General features: G+C 41.4%; 1 protein-coding gene across 3 annotated transcripts in view; it reads right to left on the bottom strand.

The window, feature by feature from the left end:
• The window catches only part of SNX29 (sorting nexin 29), a 148,045-nt gene that overhangs the window by 113,709 nt on the left and 10,233 nt on the right, over window positions 1-24,103 (bottom strand). For 2 of the 3 annotated variants that reach the window (XM_025175516.2, XM_088148138.1), the window contains 11 exons: window positions 23,702-23,826; window positions 21,995-22,175; window positions 21,523-21,593; window positions 19,910-20,158; window positions 18,582-18,951; window positions 16,031-16,149; window positions 13,395-13,476; window positions 12,961-13,071; window positions 10,579-10,661; window positions 4,360-4,423; window positions 3,487-3,615 (listed from right to left, as the gene is read on the bottom strand). In XM_025175516.2, coding sequence (XP_025031284.1) covers window positions 3,487-3,615; window positions 4,360-4,423; window positions 10,579-10,661; window positions 12,961-13,071; window positions 13,395-13,476; window positions 16,031-16,149; window positions 18,582-18,951; window positions 19,910-20,158; window positions 21,523-21,593; window positions 21,995-22,175; window positions 23,702-23,826 — 1,584 coding nt within the window. The remainder of the gene's footprint in view (window positions 1-3,486; window positions 3,616-4,359; window positions 4,424-10,578; window positions 10,662-12,960; window positions 13,072-13,394; window positions 13,477-16,030; window positions 16,150-18,581; window positions 18,952-19,909; window positions 20,159-21,522; window positions 21,594-21,994; window positions 22,176-23,701; window positions 23,827-24,103) is intronic. The other variant, XM_025175520.2, reaches the window with a different exon arrangement.

The raw sequence follows: 24,103 nt of genomic DNA, 5'->3' as shown, positions 1-24,103 counted from the left end.
CTGCCATTGCCTTTTTTACCCTCTAGTTTACTCTACATCCCTTGCTGGCCTCCCATCCAAGTATTAACCAGGTCCAACCTTGCTTAGCTTCCAAGATCATAGAAGCAGGTGATGTTGATTTGCTGAGGCTTGGATTTATTTAATCCACGCCAACTCAAGAAGCATGCTTCCAAATGACATGCCACTCATGTTATTGAGCTGTTTTATGAAGTGGAAAACTACAGGATTAAAAATATAGAAAGATTTGCATTTCTATATGCACCCATCTGGAAGAATACTAAGGGCCACAGCCAAAGCAAATGGAGGCAATCCAGGAACAGGAAAGATCAAAACAAGTGCCAATGAGGTTAAGTATGAATATTCCCATTGCATTTAATGATTTGAGACAAATTGTTGAGAAATTATCCAAGTCCAGAAGCACACACAGTGTTTCACACTAGATGCAAACACAGTTTAAATAGCTAGATTTTAGAAATATGACATTCTACTTTGGAAAATTCAGCAATAAATCCAAACTAAGGCACGGTTTGGTGTATAAACCACAATTGGCTAAGATTACACAAAAGTCACACATCATGGTTGATAAGCCAAATTTGCTAGATTCAGGAAATAGCGAACCCAGGAAAAAAACTACATCATGGCTTAGTGTCACATGTAAACCCAGCCTTTGAATGGTATATAATAAAGCAATTATCCCAATGGCCTCAAACCTGCAGTATCTCATAAACAAAGTTCAAGTAAGAATTGAATGGAAAGACAGGACACAATTTAGAGTGGGAATAGTTTTTTGCTCATTTTTAACTTGGGGCACATGTCAGCTATTAATTGAGTGCAATGAACAAACATACATAACAAAACCTTTCATTTTCTCCTTCTATAAACAGCTCCAAAGCTTGACAAAAATGCAGACTTTGCAAATGCAGAACAAGCTTTTTAATTAACATAATTGGCAGCTATGAAGTTACAAAATCACAAAGGCATGAAACTACAGGCCAGTTTGGGTGCTAACAATTCTGGTTCTCTGAACTGGGGTACAGCAAGCTGGGAATTCACCTCAGAAGTAATCATTCTTCTTTCACCATGAAGCAGTTAGGTTGTTGTGATTCTGGTTGGCTTAAACTCAAGTCATCTGCTACATCCAATGTAAGACAACATGGTTTACCATCTACTTATTAGCCATGATGTGGTTTGGGTTTAAGATCATAATCTTAAATCAAAATAATGATTGTTGGTCACAGTCAGCCAGATGTTTAGACTGGATTTGGCATTTTTATCCTTCCCAAGGACCTGGGATAGGCAGATGTTGTTGTCTGATGGTGTTAAAGGTATCATCACAGGATGGAAGCTGTTCCAAGTAAAGCTGCCTTTTGCAATTGACTGATGGTGATTTTGTCCATGCTGATGGTCTTCAAGTGGTGCTCCAGATGTTTTGGGATTGCACCCAAGGTGCCCATTATTATTGGTACTATCTTTGCTTTCTTTTGCCACAGTCGTTCTACTTCTGTTTGCAGGTCTTTGTATTTCGTGATTTTCTCCAGTTCTTTCTCTTCTATTCTGCTATCTCTCCAGGTATTGCAATGTCCACTATCCAGACGCTTTTGTCTTTATTATCATCATCATATCATCATCATCATCATCATCATCATCATATCAGGTGAGACAGGGAACCCAAGGGACATCAGAAGTCTCATTCTTAACACCAATATATTGCAGCCCCCAATACCTAGCACTGTATGTGCAACTTTAAAGTGAGTCCTTCCTTACATGCAGAAAATATAAGCTAACACCTTTCTTTCTCTGTTATACGGATTTTGGAACAAGGGCTTAGATGCATCTACAGTGGCAATCGAGGCCATCAGCCAACCAATTGGTACTGGCACCGAGTGATGGCATGTGCTTTTAGAGAAGGCTGAACAGAACCAAGCCATTTTGCAGCTGGAGGGAAATGATTCCTGCAGAAGCTACTATAGATGGAGTTCCCACAGCAGGTATTAAATCAGTAAAGGTGAGGTGTGTTTTTCAGAGCTTCCTTTCAAAACAGCAAGGATGCCAGGGGACGAGCAAGACCCCCACTGGAAAGAAAGCAAAACAAAAACCAAGCAAACATGGAGACATTTTCTTTGCAGGAATGCTGGTGTAGCAAATCTATTAAACACTGCTCACTGATGATTCAAGCATCATCCATCACCCCTGTGTAATATAAAGCTCAGGATTTCCAAGAAAACCTAGTCATATTTTTAATGGGTTGGAAAAGAGCACGCGAGGAGCAGGCAATAATTCAGAGTGCAATATTCCTCAGCCAGAAAGAATACAGAGGCCATGCCCTAACAAGATCAGTTTGTTTGCTTCTACCATTTCTAAACAATAAGAAATATTTTTCTACCATTTATGTGTCTTCTGGGTTCACATGCCCCAAAACGGGACACGCTACCTGGTCATCATCCTCAGAACTTATGCAGAAGCACTTAGCAAATCTCTCTTTCATATCCACCGCTGAGTTTTCCCCTTACTCTTCCTCTTACTTTCCTTCTCTTGGGTACTCTACAAAATGCCAATATTCAAGTACAAAACGCTTGGACATTCACACTTCCAGGTACGGAAGGGCCATCAATGTTCAAAAATGTCACCTTTCTCTGTGAAGTACACAGAAAGAGTTCTTCCTTCCACTCATCGCTCACAGATGTATTAAAAAGGAAAGCAGGAATGTACAGAATTGGTTGGATTCACATATTTAGTAAGCCATGGTTTGTTTTCAGCATGGTTTGTTCAAGAAAAAGGTTTGTTGCAGCCAGGAGCTTCTGCAACTTCTGTACAGAGAACTGAATGGATTCATACATATCATTAAGCTAGGGTTGTTTAACCAGTGTTTACTGCATAAGCTTGTTTAGTACTAAGCTATGGTTAATAACCACAACGACTGGATTCATAAGACATGCTAAATCAGCCAAACTAACTACATTATGGCTTAGCAAGATACATGACTGCAGCCTGAATCTAGATCTGAGTAAACAGCTCTTTTCCGGGTTGAGGGCTACAACTTGTCCCCTGGCTGAAGTGCTGTGGACACATTTGAGAAAAGCCAGAGTTTATCTCTGTTCTGTGAAGATTAAACTAGAATATTGTGTCCAGTTCTAGGCATCACATTTTAAGAAGGACATTAACCAACAAGCCATGTAAACTGGACTAATAATAAAGGGAGCAGAGAAATATACAAGAAACATATAATTCAATGGGGTGGATTTACTCTTTCAAACTGGAGTCCTTTCTTCTCTGTATTTCAGTAGAGCTTCTAAATACCGTATAAGCCAAACAGTCCCATTAAATATTCACAGGCCAAGAAAGAAAACCCTGATATGGGTAGCAGATTAGTAGAACTTACTGTTCCTCCCCCCGCTCCCCACAGGATGCAGAGGTCTGTCAAAATAACAGGCTGGGATCATTTTGCAGAAACCAAAACCAAGACCACCACCCAGCCCACTTCACTACCTTGCCAAGGCCTGGATCCTCACTGTATAACGTTCTTCATGTTCCAAAACTTTCTTCTTCAGGTTGTCCACCTCTTGACGGAGTCCCGCTGAATGTTCCATCTCCCCATCCAAGAGACTCCGCAAGGAACTGAAGAGAAGAATGCAGAGTGAGATGGCTCTGTCTGCTGCTTGACATTTGTCAAGACCAAACACTTTCAGAGGGAACCTAAAGGAACTGGACTCCCCGTGGGCACATTGGTCTAGCGGAGTGTGATGGAATCTCAGGAGAACATGGAGCCACTACAAAACAGATATCTCAGTCCTGGGAAAGTGTGAGAAAGAAATTTAAAGCAATTCTGCCTTGATTGAGTTAGGTACAAGTTGAAGTAGAGAGGGGCTTTGAGAGGGTTTCAAGATTTGCTTATAATACCTTAACTGTGTTAAAGTACTTTCCAAGACTCCAAGTGAGTCCTGCTTCTTGACCTTGCCTACCTCGATAGGCTAACATCAGTCTTAAAAGCCTCTCAAAGAGGAAGCAGGCTCATACCATGAGTGCACAAATAGCAAGCGTGCATTTGATGTCAGAGAGAAGGAGCATATACAAATGCCTGCTTAGAGGTCTCTTGCACGGGACAAGTGCTCTGGTTAATCACAACTGCATACGCATGGAGCTGCTTCACAATGGAATTAAGATATAGCCAATGTCGGGGTGGAGTTTCTGGGGCATAATCGCATTGAGGGCAGAGATACTGAGCCTCAGATCTGCTCTTCTCTTTATTATGTCAATGCAAAGCATGAGTAAACTTCAAGTCAACTTCAAGTCAACCTCTGTCCACATATAATGATGTGCACACTCTCTCCACAGAACTGACCCAAAGCATCATTGTTTTACCTATTCTGTTCTTCTAGTTCATGTTTTCTGTTCATCATGGCTACAATAGCTTGCCGAAGTTCCGCTTGGGGGGAAAAAATAGACAAAATTAAGTCTATTATTCTTTTTGATGAACACTTAGTCATCTCATGCAGAACAGCTCTAAAATTCATGCCTCATAAGCACAGATATTTGCGTTTCAATTAGATTTCTGTTGACTTCAGTCTTCTTATTTTAACTATTTTAGTTAACACAAATTGCCATCATCACTTCCTAAAAAATAACCTTCCCCCCATCTAAAATCCTCCAAACATGTTGCACTTCAACACTCAAAGACCACACTGGCTTAGAAGGAGAGGGAAATACAGCAGTTATAAAACTATATCAGATGGTCATTATTTAGGGGAACTCTAGACCAGTATCCCTCAAAATACTGGAAAATTCAAAATGAGCTTAGCAAGGATTTCCTCTACAGATGATTGGTATCCAACATATGCACTACAATTCCTAGAAAGTCTCCAGTTACCCAAAGCACTATTAAACCTAAGAATGTTTTACTTCTCCAAATTATCTTTGAGTGGTTTATCTGCAGAACCCAAAATGAACCTATTTATGAGCACACAACCTCTTCTCCAGGCCAAGGTATTAATTTAAAACACTTTCAATGGTTAATCTAGATAACCAGAGCCTACAAGCACTCTTGAGAAAGATGGGAAAGTGAAACCATTTATCAGCATATATCTACAGATACCCCAATCAAAGACCTATTCTCAAATAGCTTTCAACAATAATACAAAACTGTGTGCTGAAAATAGCTGAGAAGGCAAAAAATATCCCAGAAAGAAGGAATGGCAAGGCAGCTCCACGTTATTGCCAAGAAAACAATATGGACATATAGTCATTGGGAATCAAACTCAGCTTTAGGAAGAGATCTACTTTGTATCAATCAAGAGGTCCTGTCATAGACCAAGGTTGGAGATAAATATCATTCGCATCACTGCAACTCATTCACTATTTTCTTGTAGATCCAAGCTGACTTTGGCCAATCTTGAGAAAGCTAAGCTGACTTGGGCTAGTACCTGGACGGGACACCATCAAGAAGTTATCAAGACCAAAAACTAAATGAGGAAGTCAGAAAAACATCCCAGAAGAAAGTAATGGGAAACCAGTTCTAGACAGCTGCCAAGAAAACTACATGGAGGTAAGCATGAAGTTATCAGGAATGAAACCTTATTGTTATTCTCTCTGTCCTCCTCACAGGAAGGCAGTTAGAAAGAAAATAAAGACCTCTCCACCCTAACATACACTGGGATACAGGTAGTCCCCAAGTTAAGAATGAATTCCATCCCCAAGATTTGTCTTTAAGTTGAATTTGTATGTAAACCAAAACAGTATGATTGTATAATACTGTATGTAGTATTGTGTATTTAACTCAAATCATTGTGTATTTAATTTGAATCTTGCTACAATAGGCTCCATTCTTAACTATGGATCATCCGTAAACTGGGCATTTTTAACCTGGGGACTACCATTTATATCCTAGATGGGAAATAGTTCAGTGGCTAACCCATCCCTTTCTTTCCACTAACTCTTGCTAAAGACAACTCTGTGAGATCTGTATTTGGAAAATGATCACTTTTAGTTTTAGGCAGATGTCAACAAGCCCAGCTCTACTTAAAAGTGGTATTTGTGTAGATATTCAGGATTTCACCTTACAAAGATTGGCTTGGATCCAGAATTAGCTGGGGTTAAAAAGTAGATTTACTGAAATCAAACAACTCCATTCCACTTTACCTATGGCACCAAGTCCAGTTTGCTGAATAAGTAAGAACTGTTTGGGTTCATTCACTGTAATGTGTGTGTTTGATTTGAGGACAGCATCTCATGTAAACCCAGCCGAGCGTGGATTACTGAATAAAGCATATTTATACAAATCATGGTTTAGAATGGTGCAGCTATTTGGCCAACAAACTGGAAATGGCTCTTAGGCAGATGATTTTCTTGCACTGCTAGGAGATACCTGAAATCAAACTTGGGTTTTCAGTGAGCAAAGTGCAAGTTTAATTATTTGGTGATGACCCTTCACCTTCCACAGCTTAAACACGCCCAAAACTAGAATCATGCAAATTATATACAGACAAACGATGCTAAAAAGCACGTGCCTCCAAACTGAGTTAAGGAACTCATTAAACCTGAGAGAGAAAAAAAAATCAATCCTACCAAAACAACACAATTAAAAAGAAAAAAAAATTAAAGTTGTTCCATACTGGCAACATCTGGAGAGCCTCTGCTTTTCCAGACCTACATTTTTTTAGGCGTGTTAATAAAATAGCATCCAAATGAAAAAGAAAGAGTTGCTTTCAGACGTGAAGGAGAGACAAATGAAGGAGGGAAAAGTTCTCCCGCAGCTCCCACAGGTTGCAACGGCCGCCTTCAAAAACGCGGCTGTTAAAAGCCATTTGTTGCCACAGATGACACGGCTTTCACGTCATACCATATTCCGTATGTTACACCTGCTACGTGTTTAGCGAGTTAAGTTGCTATGCAACAGCCTGGAAGCCTCATTGTTCAGAAGCCTGTTCCCTTGGAAGAGAAGTAACAAAAGCCACCCATTAAAAAACAAATCTTTTGCAAAGATGTTAGAATCGCGCTGCTCGCTCTTACAGAATCCCATTAATGCTTTAAATATCTGACAAGGGCTATGCTCCTTTCAAGAAAGACATCAGTGATCTGATCCAGCGGCTGCGTTCGCACATCACTCTAAGTTTGCTAAATCAACCACAATGGGCTGAATCCTCACAACAGGCTAGACCAACACCAACCCAACCATGTTAAGGCTTAGCAGGATGGGAGATCGCCAACTTTCTATGTTTCCCTGGATAGTTGAATTAACAAGTCAAGCCTGGGGCAGGGAGGGAATATTCTATTTGTCTAAACCAATGTTGTCCAAACCTGGCCACTTTAAGATGAGTGGACTTCAACTCCCAGAATTCCCCAGCCATGGCTGGCTGGGGAATTCTGGGAGTTGAAGTCCACTCATCTTAAAGTGGCCAAGTTTGGACAACACTGGCCTAAACCCTTACCTGCAGCCCTTTCCACCTCTAAGACACGCTCAGCATAGCTGGCAAGAAAATAAGGCTGCTAAAATTAGGACTTTTTAAGCAACAGAAGAAGTGTCCCTTGTTTATCAGGCAACAGACTTTAGAGAGTTGGTTTTTTAGTCAAAAGCTTGTAAAAATGCAGAATACCATCCTCAACTCACAGACCAGAGGAACATGATGTCTACATCCTGGCCAAACAGAAAATGCGTGGTAAGAGGGCCATGGCAGAAGACATCAGATCGGTTCCCAGACATCAGTTTTCATAATATGGTTTCTTTAGTCTGGTGTAGGGTGTTATATGAATCCAGGCGTTCTGCTCAGTAAACGGAGGTCTATGGGTTAGCAGCATTCCCACCGATTGTGGTTAATGTAGGGGAACAAAACACGGCCAGTGGCTAGATTCATGCACTGCATTTAACTATGGTTTACGTACTAAATTGTAATGGCTGGTTTTCCACATAAGAATAAGATGGGTTCCCAGCCTGATCTGAGGCACACATAAATTATGTATAGCTTAATGCCAAGGAGTTACTCACTGAGGACCACCAGATAAATGTCCAAATAGCCAGCTGAACCAACTCTGAACGTTTAACTGAATTATTTTCTAACGTGTGCATTTTATAGCGGGTATGTGGCAACCAGTTCCTATGCAAGCTACTTTTGACACCTGATGGCATCCAAAATCACTGTCATAAATTTGGGGGCTGCAAACATTTCAAAAAAGATCCAGAAGGAGTGCCCTGGTATTTGCATGAATGTAGTATCACTCTGCTATACATTAAAGTTGCCCAACTTTTTTTCAGGCTTCTGCAGAAACCTGAAACAAACAAAAACGACCACTTCAACAAATCTACTCAAGCAAGTTGTTGTGATTCTCAAAACAGTTGCACCTTTTTTGCAGGCCCACATAGAAGCCAGAAAAAAAGTTACCTGTTTTAACGAACAGCAGAAATTTATAGCATTCATGCAAGTACACCTTCTGGATCTTTTTTGAAACGTTCACAGCCCTGCTGAGTTTATTTTCAATGAAATGTATACTGAAATCATCTTCCAGTATGTCTGGAAACCAGATTCACTATCATCCGGTTAAATGCACAAAGCCACTAGAGAAAAGTCAACTGCAGGATAGAGATACACAATCAGCAAACATAAAGGCAATCGTGCCCTCTCCTGGACAACCAATGTTACTAATCTTCTATGGATCAAAAAGATTTCTCAGGATTGGCTGTGTGCTGCATAATTACTGACTATGATAAGATTGATAGAACAATCAGTAAAGTAGTGCTAACACAGAGAGGAGTTCCGTCTCCTAATACTAGAAACCAACAGTGATTGAATGAAGTGGATCAGTAACAGGTCTAGGTCAAACTCAAGAGACAATTTCATGGCCCACATGGAATTCTCAACTGTAAGGTGGCAGGCTAAATTTACTTCCAGGGTTTTTTAAAACCCCTAATTAACCAGTAAAATTCATCCCCACAAGACAGGGTGAAGACCATTCCGTTGGACGGCCTTCAAAGGGGATCAGATCAATTCACAGAAGACACAATAGACAATCGTTCCTGAAGGCTCACTGCAACACCTGGGCTGGGGGCCATTTGCAGGAGAACAATGGCGAATTATATCTCCATTCTGCTTGTGAGCACCGCAAAGCATGTGGCTGGCCACTATGAGGAAACACGTTGGACTACAACGGATCTCGCCTTATCCAGCAGGACCTGTTCTTATGTTGAGGGAACATAAGGGCCAGTTGCCCCACACATGAAAAGTCTACACATACGCACACACAAATGAGCAGCTGGATCAAGAGTTGTCATTAAAGTCGGTAAAATTCACTTTTTTAAAAAAAAACAAACATATCTTTATATTCTAAAAAGGAGAAGATGGAGCAACCAGTTTCTATATGGTCTAGATTTAATGATAACCCTAAGGACTGAATGAATCTTATACTGATAATATACAGATCTTATTCTTCTCTTTTTCCGAGTATCTCTTTTTCCTCCATTATGTTCGACTTACTTTAATCACTGTATGGTATGTAGGGTTTCTTTTTAACTGTACCATTGTGAGAAAAATGAATCTTTGGGTGAAAAAGACAAGTTTTTAGAGGCCTCAGATGAATGGGATCGCCTTAATAAGATTGAAACATAAAGGCATGTGGAAGCATCCTTGAAGCTGATGTGAACCAGGCCGGTTGTAAACTCCTTATCACAAACATTCCCGTAGCAACCTGGGCATCTGCCCTGAGGGAGGATGCCTTCTTCCTGGCATTTGGCACCTTAAACTAATTTGTGTCTTCTTCTCTGTGACACTATTGTTTTACTAGCAGATAACAGAGGGGCAGAGAGTAACTTGAGAACTATTGCCTATTTAGGTATGCCTGCATCATCATATGAATATATATGCGTATACGTTCTTTTTCCCTTCCCCTTCTTGTCGAACTGTATAAATATCAGAGCATCCATTTTGCCTGTAGGGGAGTGCCTCCCGCTAACTTCTGGTGGGGTCCCCCTCCAGTACGTACTGCTCAATAAACACTGCAGTGAAGCCTTGATTATTCTGCATTTGTGTCCTGCGTTTTGATCCCACACCATCACTAAAGGATTATTTTTGTTTGTTCCATTTCATGAATAATATTTATAAAGTAAAGCTCATTGATTAAAACATGCTCCTGAGGGATAACTGTGGGACTTTGGGTAATTCCATATTTTGTTTCCCAGTGAAACCGGGGGGAGGGGGGGGGGGAGGAAGAAGGAACTCCCAAATGAACATCCCAGTCATTGAATCTCTGCATTTTAAGAAGCCCTAGGTGCAAAATATCTTTGACTTAATTCAGGCATCACTTTAGAAAGGGAGGTGTATATGGGGAAGATCTCTTCCTGCCTCCTTACAGAGCAACTATGGCCAGAATAGCTTAGATCAAGAAATTTGGTCCCTCCTTCAGCTCTGAATTTCCACTTCAAATGTTCCTGGTTTAGGCAGAATTCCTAAAAATATTTAGCAGTCCATTAATGTTACAAGCACCAACAAACCTAGCTTGGAGCCCCCACCCCCCAATGAAAACATGTTCTAAGAACAGCTTTTCCATGGATCAAGGCTTAAAAAAAAAAAATCCAAATACAGCCTAATAGTTACCTACCAACGGTCATCGATTCTGGCACGCTGTCTGAAGGCAGGAGTTCATTTAAAGCATTCTTGTGGACAGGAGAGCTAGTTTCTACCCTGGGTGTAAAAATAGAAAGGGAGACTGGTAAAAAAAAGCAACCGAAAACAGTTTGACCTACTGAAACAAGAGTGGAAATAATTCATGCCAATGATGGGAGCCTAAGCAAATCACCCTGCAGGAACTTTGGTGGACTGGAACCCACAGTTCTCATTAATATAGACTGGGCTATTCATGCAAGTCTTCTTTAGCCAACATAGACCACTATATCATTCAAATCCAAACCCTGGCATCAAGAAGTATGAATGTAAGATGATTCAGCTCAACTGACTTCAGAATGGTCAGCTTCTGAAATAGCACGGCAAATTTAAGAATTTGCAGATCAAACTGAACTTACAAGGGCCTGGTTATCCAAGAGACCACCTAACTCTGATAGGTTCTGCCCATCCAGTAAGGTTGGGCAGGGTAGGTGTGATTCCCTCAATTAAACAGTGCCATCTCTCAGGACCTTCTCTGCCACATTTCTTTCTTTCTTTCTTTCTTTCTTTCTTTCTTTCTTTCTTTCTTTCTTTCTTTCCTTCCTTCCTTCCTTCCTTCCTTCCTTCCTTCCTTCCTTCCTTCCTTCCTTCCTTCCTTCCTTCCTTCCTTGCCACGTTTCCTTCCTTCCTTCCTTGCCACGTTTCCTTCCTTCCTTCCTTCCTTCCTTCCTTCCTTCCTTCCTTCCTTCCTTCCTTCCTTCCTTCCTTCCTTCCTTCCCTCCCTCCCTCCCTCCCTCCCTCCCTCCCTCCCATATCTTTTTTTTCCTTCTGGATTTTTTCTACACAATCTGTTTTCCATTTTATCATTTCTTCCTTTTTAAAGGGAAAGCTGCCCAGAGTTGGGCAGCCCCTAAATCAAATATACAAACAAATTAACAAGATACAGTCAACAAAAGGTTATTTTTCTGCCTGCTTTAAGATGGAGTGCTGAACAATCCCAAGCTAGAATGAAGTTCCATTAGGGTGGAAGAGGCACCTGGAGTGCTGAGATGCTCACAGATATCTCACTTAGCCCCTGCCAGGTTCTTTGTTCCCTGGACATATTACATTTTTAAACTTTTGTTAAAAGAACAGGAAACAGGGATGCGGCAGTGCAAAGTGACGGTCTCTTGCTTTACTTTTAGTTGCAAGAATGCCTCTTGGCTCCGCAGGCATTCTTAGAAGATCAAAAGGAAAGGAGGCTGCAGCTCAGTGCCTTGTTTGGAAGAAGGTCCAGCTTCCCAGGAAAGCAATAAATGGAGCAGGAGCTCTATCATCCAGCACAGCGAAACTGTCAAGGATAAAACTACAGCTGTCCCACTGTGATTTGTGCCTTTGAGTCAGTGTTGACTCTTGGCGACAAGTCCCTGCAGTTTTCTTGGCAAGATTTCAGAAGTGGTCTGCCATTGCCTGCTTCCTAGGGCTGAGAAAGAGGGACTGGCCCAAGGTCACCCAGCTGCCTTTGTGCCTAAGGCAGGACCAGAACTCACAATATACTGGTTTCTAGCCTGTTCCTTAACCTCTACACCAGTTTTTCTCAATCTTGGCAACTTTAAGATGTGTGGACTTCAACTCCCAGAATTCCCTGGCTGGGGAATTCGGGAGTTGAGGTCTGTGCATCTTAAGGTTGCCAAGACTGAGAAACGCTGCTCTACACCAAACTGGCTAATGATAATAATGATGATGGTGGTGATGTCCCTGCAGTTTTCTTGGCAAGGTTTTTCAGAAGTGGTTTGCCATTGCCTGCTTCCTAGGGCTGAGAGAGAGGGACTGGCCCAAGGTCACCCAGCTGACTTTGTGCCTAAGGTGGGACTAGAATTCATGGCCTCCTGGATTCCAGCCTGGTGCCTTAACCATTAACCCAAACTGGCTCCCTTCATTGTGATAGCAGCCTCATCTATATTCAGATATAGCTGCCTTTGTGCCTGAGAGAGGACTAGATCTCATGGTCTCCCAGTTTCTAGTTAGATCCTCATGTCATTTATTTTCTGAATAGGCAAAGCCCTCCTTGAGCAGCCATGCTGTAAACATGCCCACGGCATCTTCTAAATGTACTGCCACTTAAAAAAAAAAAAAAGTTAAGACCTCTAGTTTAAGGGACTGGGAGCAAATTCTCAAGGAAGTGTGTCTTGTCTATCCATAGTTAGTCAACCCAAAGAATCCAGTTTTGGTTGATGCAAACCATGCCCCGTCTGACTGAGATGCAACAGCTGATTATGGTTTTGCACAATGATTGGTGAAGAAAAGCTGAATGGGAGAGGAGTCTGTGTGAAGTCTAGGCACAAACTGTTCAGCTTACAGACAGACAACCATCTTTGAAAAAGCTGCTATATGTACTTACCTTTTCACGCACTGGCTGCTGTGGCTGGTCCCCTCTTCTTCTATTAACCCTCCTTTCCTTCCTGGCCCCGATGTTTTCAACTCCCCCAGAGTTTTGTGCCTTTGGGGCATGCTTCCAAAAAAAAAAAAAGCACTGGGTTGCATCCACCTACTATTTTATTAGCATCACCCATTGTTTATTTATTGGGTTACTGAAACATTCTTGCAACGATACTGGAGGCTAAGCAGCACACCAACTCCCCCCCCCCCACCGCACACCTCTCTCTTAACAGGCAAAAAAAGCTTCTCCTTTTAAAACTTAATGTGGAGCAAAATACATTGAGGGGAAGCTGGGATTCTTGCAAGCACCAGCAGAAATGCCCATGAAGATCAGACTGCCCATCCAATCCAATGGTTTGCTGATTTTTTTTAATAACCTCTTAATTGATTAGTTACCTGTAGTGCAATTCAGCATTTGTCTGAGTCAATTCTACTGAAAAATCTGTGTTTTCATGTTCGTTGCCATCCTCCAGATTTTCTAAAGTAGCCAATAGATATATATGTTAGAAAAAATATGGCATAACATCCCCCTAGACCCTATGATTCTTCCCTTGTTCAACTCCCCTCCCACACATACACACACACACACTTCACATTCTCTTTTGTGTGCTGACTTGTTAAATTTCACTCCCCATTCAATTGTGCCAGGGAACATCCCCCCAGGATGAAAATTTCAAGGTAAAGAATAACAATACGCTAAATTAAATACTGCAAGGAGTCTGGTGGCACCTTTTCCAACTAATAAGTTTTATTAAAAGGCATAAGCTTATGCCTTGTTAAAAAAAAAAGGTGTTAGTTGGAAAAGGTGCTACTAAATTCCTTCTGATTTTTGGCTACCAAAGATTAGCACAGTTCTCCTCCTCCAACGTCTACAAACTAAATACTATAATCTGGAGGCTGAAATGTACTGAATGCACCTTTAAGACTGAAAACCTCCTTTGCTAAGAATTAAGCACACGGATCACACGGTCAACATGGAAGAAAGAGCAAAGCTGCTAAGATGATGATGACTACCAGGAGTAAAACCACTGACAGGATCCAAAGATCTCATGAAGCTTGACAGGTTGGTTCAGCTCTGAAGTAGCATCCTTTGTGAACCTAGCCAATGGTGGTTTATCCCAAAGACCATTGTTAAACAAACCACAGCTTCATAGTATGTGAAAACCTAGGTTTAGATTGTATCTTCAGATCTTCTACTGCTACCCTACTCCAGAGACGGGTAGCCTTTGGCCGGCCAGGGATCAGAATATTTTGTGGTGGGAAATGGAAAAGAAAAAAAAATGGATAAGAAGTTTTCTCCCTACACCATGTATAATTTTATACCCCTTCGTCTTAACCCTCCTTGTATAAGCTGTAATGTCCTAAATGTGAACTCTCCTCACCAGGTTATGCTCTAGCCTTGCATAATTGAATTTTATTATTGCTTCTTTTCTTTTCTTTTATGGCTGTTGCATACTGGTTTCACTGTTCTCTATTAGATTTTTAAATAATTCATGCTCTAAATTGTCCACTGCATTGGAATCTCTCATCATGAATGGCGTGGGATGGAAATAAAAGCATAATTTGTATAAAATGACTAGCTGACATAGCACTCAATTTTTTTTTTTTTTTTAAAAAGGTTCCTACATTATGCAACTTAAGCCCTGGAATCCTGAAATTCAGCAGGCTGTGGAAGTTGGGGGGGGGGGGGGAGCTCTTGACTACTTTGAGGATGGCGAAGGACAACTTAATACTGACCTAGTTTGCCTTTGCTTCATACTTGAGCAGGGAACTGTAAGAAATGGCAACCTGCCAAGGGTAGAGTGTTTTGGCCAGCCTTGGTGGGGAGGCCAACCACCGTGGCTTGCAAGGTATCACCCTTGGTCATTGAGGTCTGCATTTCAAGGCCATGCACAAAAAGCAAGGCCAGATTCCAGCTGTTGCTTCTGAAAGGTACCTCCAAAAGGCAACCTTTTTTGCTCCATTTCCAGATGTGCGCGTGCACGAGCAAAAGCAAACCCCGAACATGCTCACGTGTCACATGAAACCATCGAATAGAGTACGCATTTTCACAGGGGGAGTTGGAGCTGTGCGTGAAGCATCTTTATTACAAGCTGCATCCCCGTGAGAGGCTGTAGGGAGGTTGGGAGAGAAATGGAAGGAGTGTCAGGCAGGAACAATCGAGAGATAAGAGGGGAGTCCATTAGCAGCTTATCTCATAAATGGCAATTCAGTCCAGATGGCGGGAGACCCGCAAAGAAACTATTCAAACCATTCCAAGAGATTGCACCTTGATGAACTCACTGACAAATGAGGGTTGGGAATTCCTCTTCCAACTTTAAAGACACCTTATTAAATATGGGTCAGTTTTGCTTCCTTGATCTTGCCCAGTTCTGTGAGACTTTGCACGCACATGAAGAACGTATACAATCAATCAATCAATTTTATTTCGGTCATAGACCAGCATATGAAGAACATATACCTCTACCTCTTTTGAGTTACCCACACTATTTCGGCTTTGCTGAATCAATTGAATGAGGAACGTGCAAAACATTTCGACCACGGAACATTCTGATCCTGAAAGAGGCGACTCTGACTGTTCCTTGCACATGGAACGAGTCCATCTGAGGTTGAATCATAACCAGAACACCTCAAAGGGCCCATCTCAAAGCTGGAACAGCGGATTCTGATTAATTTGATTATGGGCCATGAAGTTGCTGTTGACTCTTAGTGATCACATAGACAGATTCTAGATTTGGATGCTAGATTCGGGAAATTCTATAACACTCACAAATGAGAGGCCTCTCCAAAATGTTTGTAAGAAGTTCAGGAAGAGGAGGATGTTTTCTTAAAGAAATGCTCTTTAATATGTTCAGTGCTTGTTTTCAGGCACTCAAGATGTTAAATCCCACATGGGAGACCATAAAATGTATCAAAACTTACACAAACCCTTGAATTGCCGAAGGGACACTGAGGAAACCTAGCCTACCAGTCTCCCCTCTCCTAGCACATTTGGTCACAGAGGATATGTGGTGATATCAAGACCTACTCACCAGTCTGGGAGAAAGAACCCACAGCACTGACAGGGAATAATTCATCAGAGTCATCGTTCAGCATTTGCAGGGGAGTTCCAGTGCAAACCGGTGAATGGGATGTCACACCTTCAGCAGGTCTACAGTTAATTATTTTAAGACAAACCAAAAACAAAACAAACCCCCAAAAAAGTAAGTGGTGGAAGAGATCACAGCCTAGCTAGCTGGTTGCCTTTCCATGAAAGAAAGCAAGTTCAAAGGCCACTCAAGATAACCATATTTTTTAATTTATTAAATTTTGTTATGAGATTTCTAAGTCACTGAATCACCCAGCCTCCCACTGGAAACCCAAGCCATCTATATGGACACCACCAACATCTCCAATAAAAGGGATTCACTTACCATGCAAAGCTGCAGTTCATTTTATTGAATAAGCCAGAAAGCTGGATTCATACATTGCATTAAGACTGGCTTAAAGCTGGACTGGACTGGTTTAAACATCACAGTACCTCATAAGCTGGGTTTGGGTTCATATGTCACACTGAAGGAAAACCACAGCCACTGCAGCTTGACTTACTGCAACATGTGCCACAGTCATGAATAAGCTTCTAATATTCCAGCAATATGAACATTGATGTGAAAATCATATTCAGTATGAATATGATATTCTAGCCATTTATCTGTCCCAAAGAAGAATCATCACTGAGCAAACCAGGTATTTTATTTCATTGACTGCCAAGATCGAAATGCCTAGCAGAAGCTTGAAGACCATCTCAAACAAGGCAGAGCTAGGGCGACAATATATCCTTCTGGGCCCTGACACCAAAATCATAGCATTCAGGAAGGGTGGCTCCTAAGCTGAACCCTACTAAGGCACTTGTATTTCAAGCTGCACAAATCCCATGGAACAAACTGTTCTCCATCACTATAGACAGCGCGCTCAATAAGCTGTGAAAAGGAGTCTTGAGTTCTAGGCTCCAGTGCAAAGGATTGTCTCATGAAAAGTTCTCCATTGATTAGAGACAGGTTAAATTCATACATCACCCTGACCTTGTTTAGTTTTGACAAAGCATGGTATGGGAAATAGCCATTATGTGCTGGCCATGACTTATGGGTTAGCATACTGTCTGAACCTTACCTGTAGTGGCTTACTGAATAAGACATGATTAAAACCAAGCAGGGCTTAACAGGATGTTTGCCCCATTCTTTACTTTGAGTGCTTACTAATGGGTTCCCCAGCTGTCTCCTCCATAAATCTTGTCTCTGATCACTTCTGCTTCTTGGGTTTTGGTCTTCAAATCAATGTAATCCTTCTCACCTCCAGTCTCCAGCCCAGGATCTGTCCTGTTTCCATCAGACTTCATTAAGTCTGGCTTAAACCAGACAAAGATGTTCTGTACATGGGAGCTCCTACACCTGCCCTGCTTCCCCGAAACAGCACAGAAGCTGCACATACACAGCAAGCCTATTCGCTGCAGTCTTTTTGGCCATCTACACCCCTTCCTAAAGCTATACAAACTGGCAAAGCTGATCAGGGTGGTCAGGGAAAAAATGATATAGATTTTTTTGAAAGACTGGAAACCTTATATGGACTTTTCATTGAAAGAAGAATAGACTGAATTGATGATTTAGGGATTTGAGGATTAAAAAGGGAGGGGAAATAAGATGGCAATTACTCGACAGAAAGAAGGGCGAAAGTCATTCAATATTTTTTTTTCTTTCCTTTTTCTTCCCTTTCTCTTCTCTTTTTTCTTATCCTCTATTTTCTTATTATTTTTCCTTTAATTTTTTTTTTACACTTTCATTGTATTCTAAGATTCAAATAAATAAATAAATAAAAAATAAATAAAAAAATAAAAAAATAAAAAAATAAAAAAATAAAATCAGCGAGAGGTGAAAAGCTCCTTGCTTGCAAAAGAAAGCAGCTAAAGGATCGCTGCGTTTGGCATCTGTCTGAGTAGCGGGGGCTGCTTTTTCAGATGGCAGGCAGAGAGTTTGGCTGCAGCAGGATCAAGGAAATGATGGCAGGAAAAACAAGGGAGGAGGGCAGGAAGACTGGAGGGTGACGGTACAACTGACCAAACCAAGTGGTTTGTTATTCCATGGGATTTTGCTTTGCTTTTTCAAAGCTCCAGAACGTTCAGGACACTGTTGACCGAGCCAAAAAAAGAAAAATTTGTCATCTGTGTCAGATTTGTTACCAAATAGTTTTCCTCTAAGATAGAAACCTGCTCTGAATCTCTACTTTTGCCTAGGTGGATTAATTAACTCCAGGAAAGAGGGCACGAACCTAGGGTTTTGCAAATCCAGGAACCTTCATCAACCATGATTTCCTGAAATCAATGGCATTTAGAGACAGGAAATGTAAGTAAAGCAAAAGTGAAGCCCCAAAGCTGGCTCTTAATACAGTTTGAAAAGGAAGGAAAAAGCCAACCCCTCTCCCAGAACCAGGGGGGAAAAAGAGGGGGCAGATTCTTGGACTTCTCATGTACATGATACGGTCCCCTACCAAATATGAACAGGCCATTCTTGAATTAAGGCACAGAAATGCCTCTATTTGGTCCAGACTCACTTTGTGAGCACATCTGTGTCTTCCATCCGACTGTGGTTTCCAAATGTTCTGGCACTGCTCTCTTCATTCTCATCTGCATCTTCATCATCTATACTTTTAACATCCAGCTTCAGGAAGCTATAGTCACCGTTCAGATATTCAGAAAGATTTTTCAGCGAAGTCACAGCCTGGTCGCCGTTCAGCTGATCCAGTTGCTCAGCTGCAGGAGAAGCTACAGAGGCTGAAAGCCTCTCAGAACATTCTTCTGAGTCTTCCCCTGCAGCTGTCACCCGTAAGGGGTTCCCCAAAAGTTGACCATCTTCCTCATCAAATGAAATGATTTTTGTGATTTTCTTCTTTTTCTTCATTCGATCTTTTCGGTATTTTAAATCTGAAGGAACAAAGAGAGGTCTAAAATGGAAGGCCTTAACTCAAAGAGCTTGCAAGATAGGCCGTTCTACTATTTTAGAAACATCATTCTAAGCCATGTTGAAATTAGGCTTTGTGTGATGTCCAAACCTAGTTCACGGGCTAACTAGTGGTTGAATGCCTTAACCACATGGTTATAAACCATGATCGCTTGTCAATTTACTCACATACACCTTGGTCTAACATATTAGTAGAACCCAGAAAATGAAGTTATATTCTCCCCTTCAATATATCAGATAAGAATGGCCTGCATAACATGGATCACGTGCAAAAGAGCTCTCCAGATATTGAACCACAGCTCCTAGCTGCCAAAGCCAACATAATCGGTAGTGAAGAATGCTGGGAAATGTAGTCCATCAACATCTGCAGGACCACCAAATGGGTATCAGTGACTGATAACTAATTTTACAAATCAGATGACATGACAAAACACGACCAAGAACAAGCATAAGGGAAAATGTGGGAAGAGCTCTTCTAGAAGCAGGAAGAAGAATCCAAGGCTTTCATCTGCTTTGTGAGTAGTACATTACAATAAAAATGATCAGCATTCAGATGCAACCTCCATTGATACGACTCTGGAGCAACTGTTTGTGCTGAAGCCCATACCTGGCCTGGAATTAGTGTGTCAGGACCGGCATTACCAAAAGGAAGTGGGCCCAGCATAAAAATAACCTTTAACTGAAACTTAATTTACATTTAATTCAAATTCAATTACATACTTTTAATATTATTCTCTCCACCCCTTCTTTCACTTTAACAATGAGCATCTGGAATCAGATTTTAAGGGACTCTGGAAGATGCAGCTAGGGTTTTGAGGAAACAGCAAGCAACAGTTGGATTCCAGTCCCTGATTTCTATACATCCCTTCTCCTGGAAATGCAGCCCACATATCCCAATATTATATCCCTAGGAGCACTTACCTCCACTGACACTCTTGGATAAAATAGGCAGCAGGTCAGCATCTTGATCAGATTTGATTAACATGGAAACAGGAGAAGAAGCTGTGATCTCCCGGAAGAGGGTGCTAACACCTTGGGTGGATTCCTTCAGCAAGGAGGTCACATTCTGGGTCGATTCCTTGAGAAGGTCAGAGACTGAGGGTGGGCACTTGCTTGGTCCATTTAAATCCTTATTATCAATGTTGATTGCAAAAAGAATAGAGTTCAGCCCTTTGGGTAAAGCAAAAACAGAGAAAAAAATCTTTAGGTCAACCTAGCTTCATTCAAACTGTATAAAAACAGGAACCCAGACTGTCAACCCTCTAACAGCAAGTCATAACCAAGAGAGAGAGATTTTTACAAATTCTCCTTACTCAGATTTGTTGCAAGGAAAAAAGGTTACATATGTGTGTAATCTAACCATCGTTTCAGTGAGCGTATTAAGGCAGCTCCTTGATACCTTTGATCCCCTTTCTAACTTACTACTGTACCCGTTTAGCAGGTATGAAAGCAACGTCCATCTACAGCATTTTGCAGTATTTGGGAGATATCAGTTCCTGTTTTCATGCTCAGAGAAGTCTGCTACACAGCCTCTTTATCCATCTGATTCACTACTATCAATTTTGATGAGAAACAGTCCTCCAAAAACTAGCATCATGGCCAAGAACTCATCTCACGCTAACCCATGTTTTGCTTAGCTATCCTTTGGTGAATAAATAATGGTGGGTTTATACAATGTGATGAGCCAGAACCAAACAAGCCATGTCATAGCTTAGTGTCATCTTTCCTAACCCACTCTTATGTCACCTCTGAGGACGAGAATGCTTTTTTTCTCTTAAGAGTCACTGGATATCTCCAGAAGTGATGATGCCATCACTATCAGACCTTCAATGGTTTAGGAATTTTTGGTGTGAGCATTATAACTTTTGGTTACCTACAATGGGTTTTTCAGTGGGTTTGGCCTTCTATGGTAAAATAAATAAATAAAATAGCCTAGCATATCCTTATCAGTCATCTTTTTTCTTTGCAGATGCAAGGAGCTGAACTTGCTAGGTGCAAACCAGGCACCTCCTCTGGTACAGAGAGACAAGGAAGGCGGTTTCTGAGGTCCAAGATAATGCTGGGTTCACTGTTGTGAGAAAGAATGCAGATGCCACCACCTCCAATGGGTTGGGGGGTGTGAGAAGACTGGTCAGAGGAAAATGAGGGAAATGGGGTAGAACTGTTTGTTTATATAGAGGAAGTTCTTCATTGTCAGTTAGATTTGATCAGTTGCCTTACCTGGCCGTTAATCTGCCTGGAATCTGACACCCAGTCTTTTATCCATGCCATGCAATTCCTTAAGAAGGAACAGCCATTGAGTTCCAAGAAGGGTGAGCATGACCCACAGCGATTCGTTTTTCACAGTAAAGCTATTACGGCTTATAAACCATGATTTGTAGCTCAGGATGGTACGCAACCCTAGCTGCTGCAGATTAACCAGTAGGACACAGTTAAATAAATCATAGCTAAGCAAGGAAGGAACCCAGTTTCTTAGAAGGTTTCAAGCATGTCCACTGCCTTGGCTTTGTTCTAGGATGTTGAGTCATGCTTACCAGCTGCCATTGTAGGAATCATACTGGAGTGTTCTTCATCCATCAGGAAGGACCAGTCTTCATAGAAGACACTGAAGACAGAAGGCAGTATAAAAAACTAATCAAATCTACATCTACAAAAGGCCTTTTGTTGTTACTAACTCTCCTTCTAATAGGATATCAGGAAAGGTTTAGCATTGCTTGTAAATATTCTTTTCCTGGGCTTCCTCAGCTGCCCTCTACAGCTACAGGACCATCCAGAAAAAAAATACACATTTAAGGAAAGGTCAACAGGGACTACCTGTATACCCACATGCTTTCCAAGACACCTTTTTCTTTTCTAATCTGGATCTCTGCAACCCCCCTCTCCTGCCCCTTGGTAAAAACATCCTAGAGTTCTGGCAACAGAACTATATCTACCTAAAAGAAAGTCAGTCCTCCTTTCAAAACCAGACCCACCTTCCCCATGAGGAAGAGCATTTAGAAAAATTACCTAAGATGAGCTTTATCTGCAAGCAACATATGCAAATATCTTTCTAAGGAATGTTCGTTGAGAGCACAACGTAGCCAAGCCCGACCTCGACCCGTATCTGTAGTGATATTCCTCAGAGAATAGAATCGTTGCAATTCATGTTTATTAAGAACTTCTTTCACGTAGTACCAGAACATGGATTCTGGGGGGGAAAAAGATGGATTCACAAGTGCTCTTGAGATTTCCCAATAATGCAAGAATTCTTCAGATGAGTGTAAGCACATTCTAATAACAATCCAAACAAAATTAACAAAGGAAAAACAAAGAAATAAACATAAAAGCAAAATGTGCTCTTTCGCATTCTCACTTATTATTATTAGATTTTTATATCTAATCTATTTACACATATGTACAGCTTGAGTAGGTTAGTACAGCATGGTAAATCTGATTTGTTTAACTATGATTTGTTAAATAAATTAAAAGGGGCTGGAGCCATGCAACAAATACTAAAGAATGCTTTTATGAATTATAATAGCTAGGTTTCCACAACACACTGAGCAGAAACTAAATAAGACACATCTTGTTGTAAAGTGAATATTGACTTATACTATTATATTGTCTCACACTGGAAGCCAGTCTTCATTTCTAAGCAAGAGGTACACCATCAACATCATCTTATGGTGATGATGATGATGATGATCATCATCATCATAATCAATTTATCATGATGATCATGATGATCATGATCATCAATTTATAGAGCCACCCATCTCAACATCATGACTCTGGGAGGCTAAGGATGGATGGAGAACATGGAATCCTCCAGCAGTTATTAGATCCCAATCGATGTATTCATTCCCAATATTTCCACACTACCACGATGACAAATCTCAAATCATAAAAAAAATTAAAAACCATACACGTCATAATCACGCTCATCAAACAACAGTACAATTTAAAATAGCCTGTGGCTAATCATGTAGGACAGTGTTTGTCAACCTTGGGGGCTTTAAGATGTGTGGACTTCAATTCCCAGAATTCATGTGTGGACTTCAACTTCCAAAATTCATGCTGGCTGAGGAATTCTGGGAGTTGAAGTCCACACATCTTAAAGCCCCCAAGGTTGAGAAAAAACCCTGATACAGGAAGAAGCAAAGCATAACTGCTGCTCTCCAAAGACACGTCACCATATTTTAACTGCTTTCTGAAAAGTGACTAAACTGGGGGTTTACTCTTGGCGAGGGAGAGGCATGAGTGTACTCTGGGGGGGGGGCAGCAATCAAGGAATATTTCTTCCTGACCACTGCTCTCTTCAGCTCCCAAAGTGAGGGGAATTCCCAGGATCTCAGACCACCAGCCACAATGCAAAGAACCAACAAACCTCAGAAACCAATACAGGAAGAGCTACAGTTTTTCTTGTAATTTTTCACATTTATTACCTGCTTTTTAGGAAAGAGCTCTGCAGCCAGGCTTTTTCCAACTGAGAAACCCCCAGGAATACAACCATAATAGAACAGATGTGCCTAACACTGGAAACGATAATGATTATGAGGAAGCCTGTCCAAGCCTCAACTCACGTAGAACACCAAAGCCGTAATCGTTCTTTTCCTTCCAGCAACGCTGTTGAAATGAGTTCAGCTGCCAGCTGTTGGCACTGAAGTAAGACCGCCGAAGCACGTTAAGGAAAAAAAAGGAGGAAGAGGCAAGCATGCTGGAAGATTGAATTACCCATTTCAGTTTTACTGGAGAAGCCTGTGACTTGCTTGATGGCTGCTGCGGTTAAAGCTAACCCCCGGGTCCTCTTTAAGCCGTGCTGAAGGACGGATTCAAACTGCGCACAGAGGCACGTAACTCTGAAAAACAACCGCACTTTAATGGGAAACGCTGCGCAAAATGGGGAAAAGCAGAGACCAAAAGCTGGCTTGCAAAGGCAATAGACGTTAACCAGCGCCTGCCAGTGCCAAGCGGTACAGATGTTCAAGCTTAGCGTGGGAAAGTGCTCCATTGGAAGCACCAATCAAATCTCAAATGGGCATCGTGGGTAGGATTAAGAAAATCCTCCTCACACACGTTTACACTGGGAGAGATGGGGAAAGAAGTACGTTTTCAAAATGTCTTAATGCCTTTTAA

The sequence above is a fragment of the Python bivittatus genome, unplaced genomic scaffold (genome assembly GCF_059951505.1).
Source record: "Python bivittatus isolate LINGU-HERP-01145 unplaced genomic scaffold, Pbiv_v1 ctg000560_np1212, whole genome shotgun sequence".
Taxonomy (NCBI): Eukaryota; Metazoa; Chordata; class Lepidosauria; order Squamata; family Pythonidae; genus Python; species Python bivittatus.
Note: the sequence above shows the minus strand (reverse complement) of the source record. Positions and strands in the feature narration are given on the sequence as shown.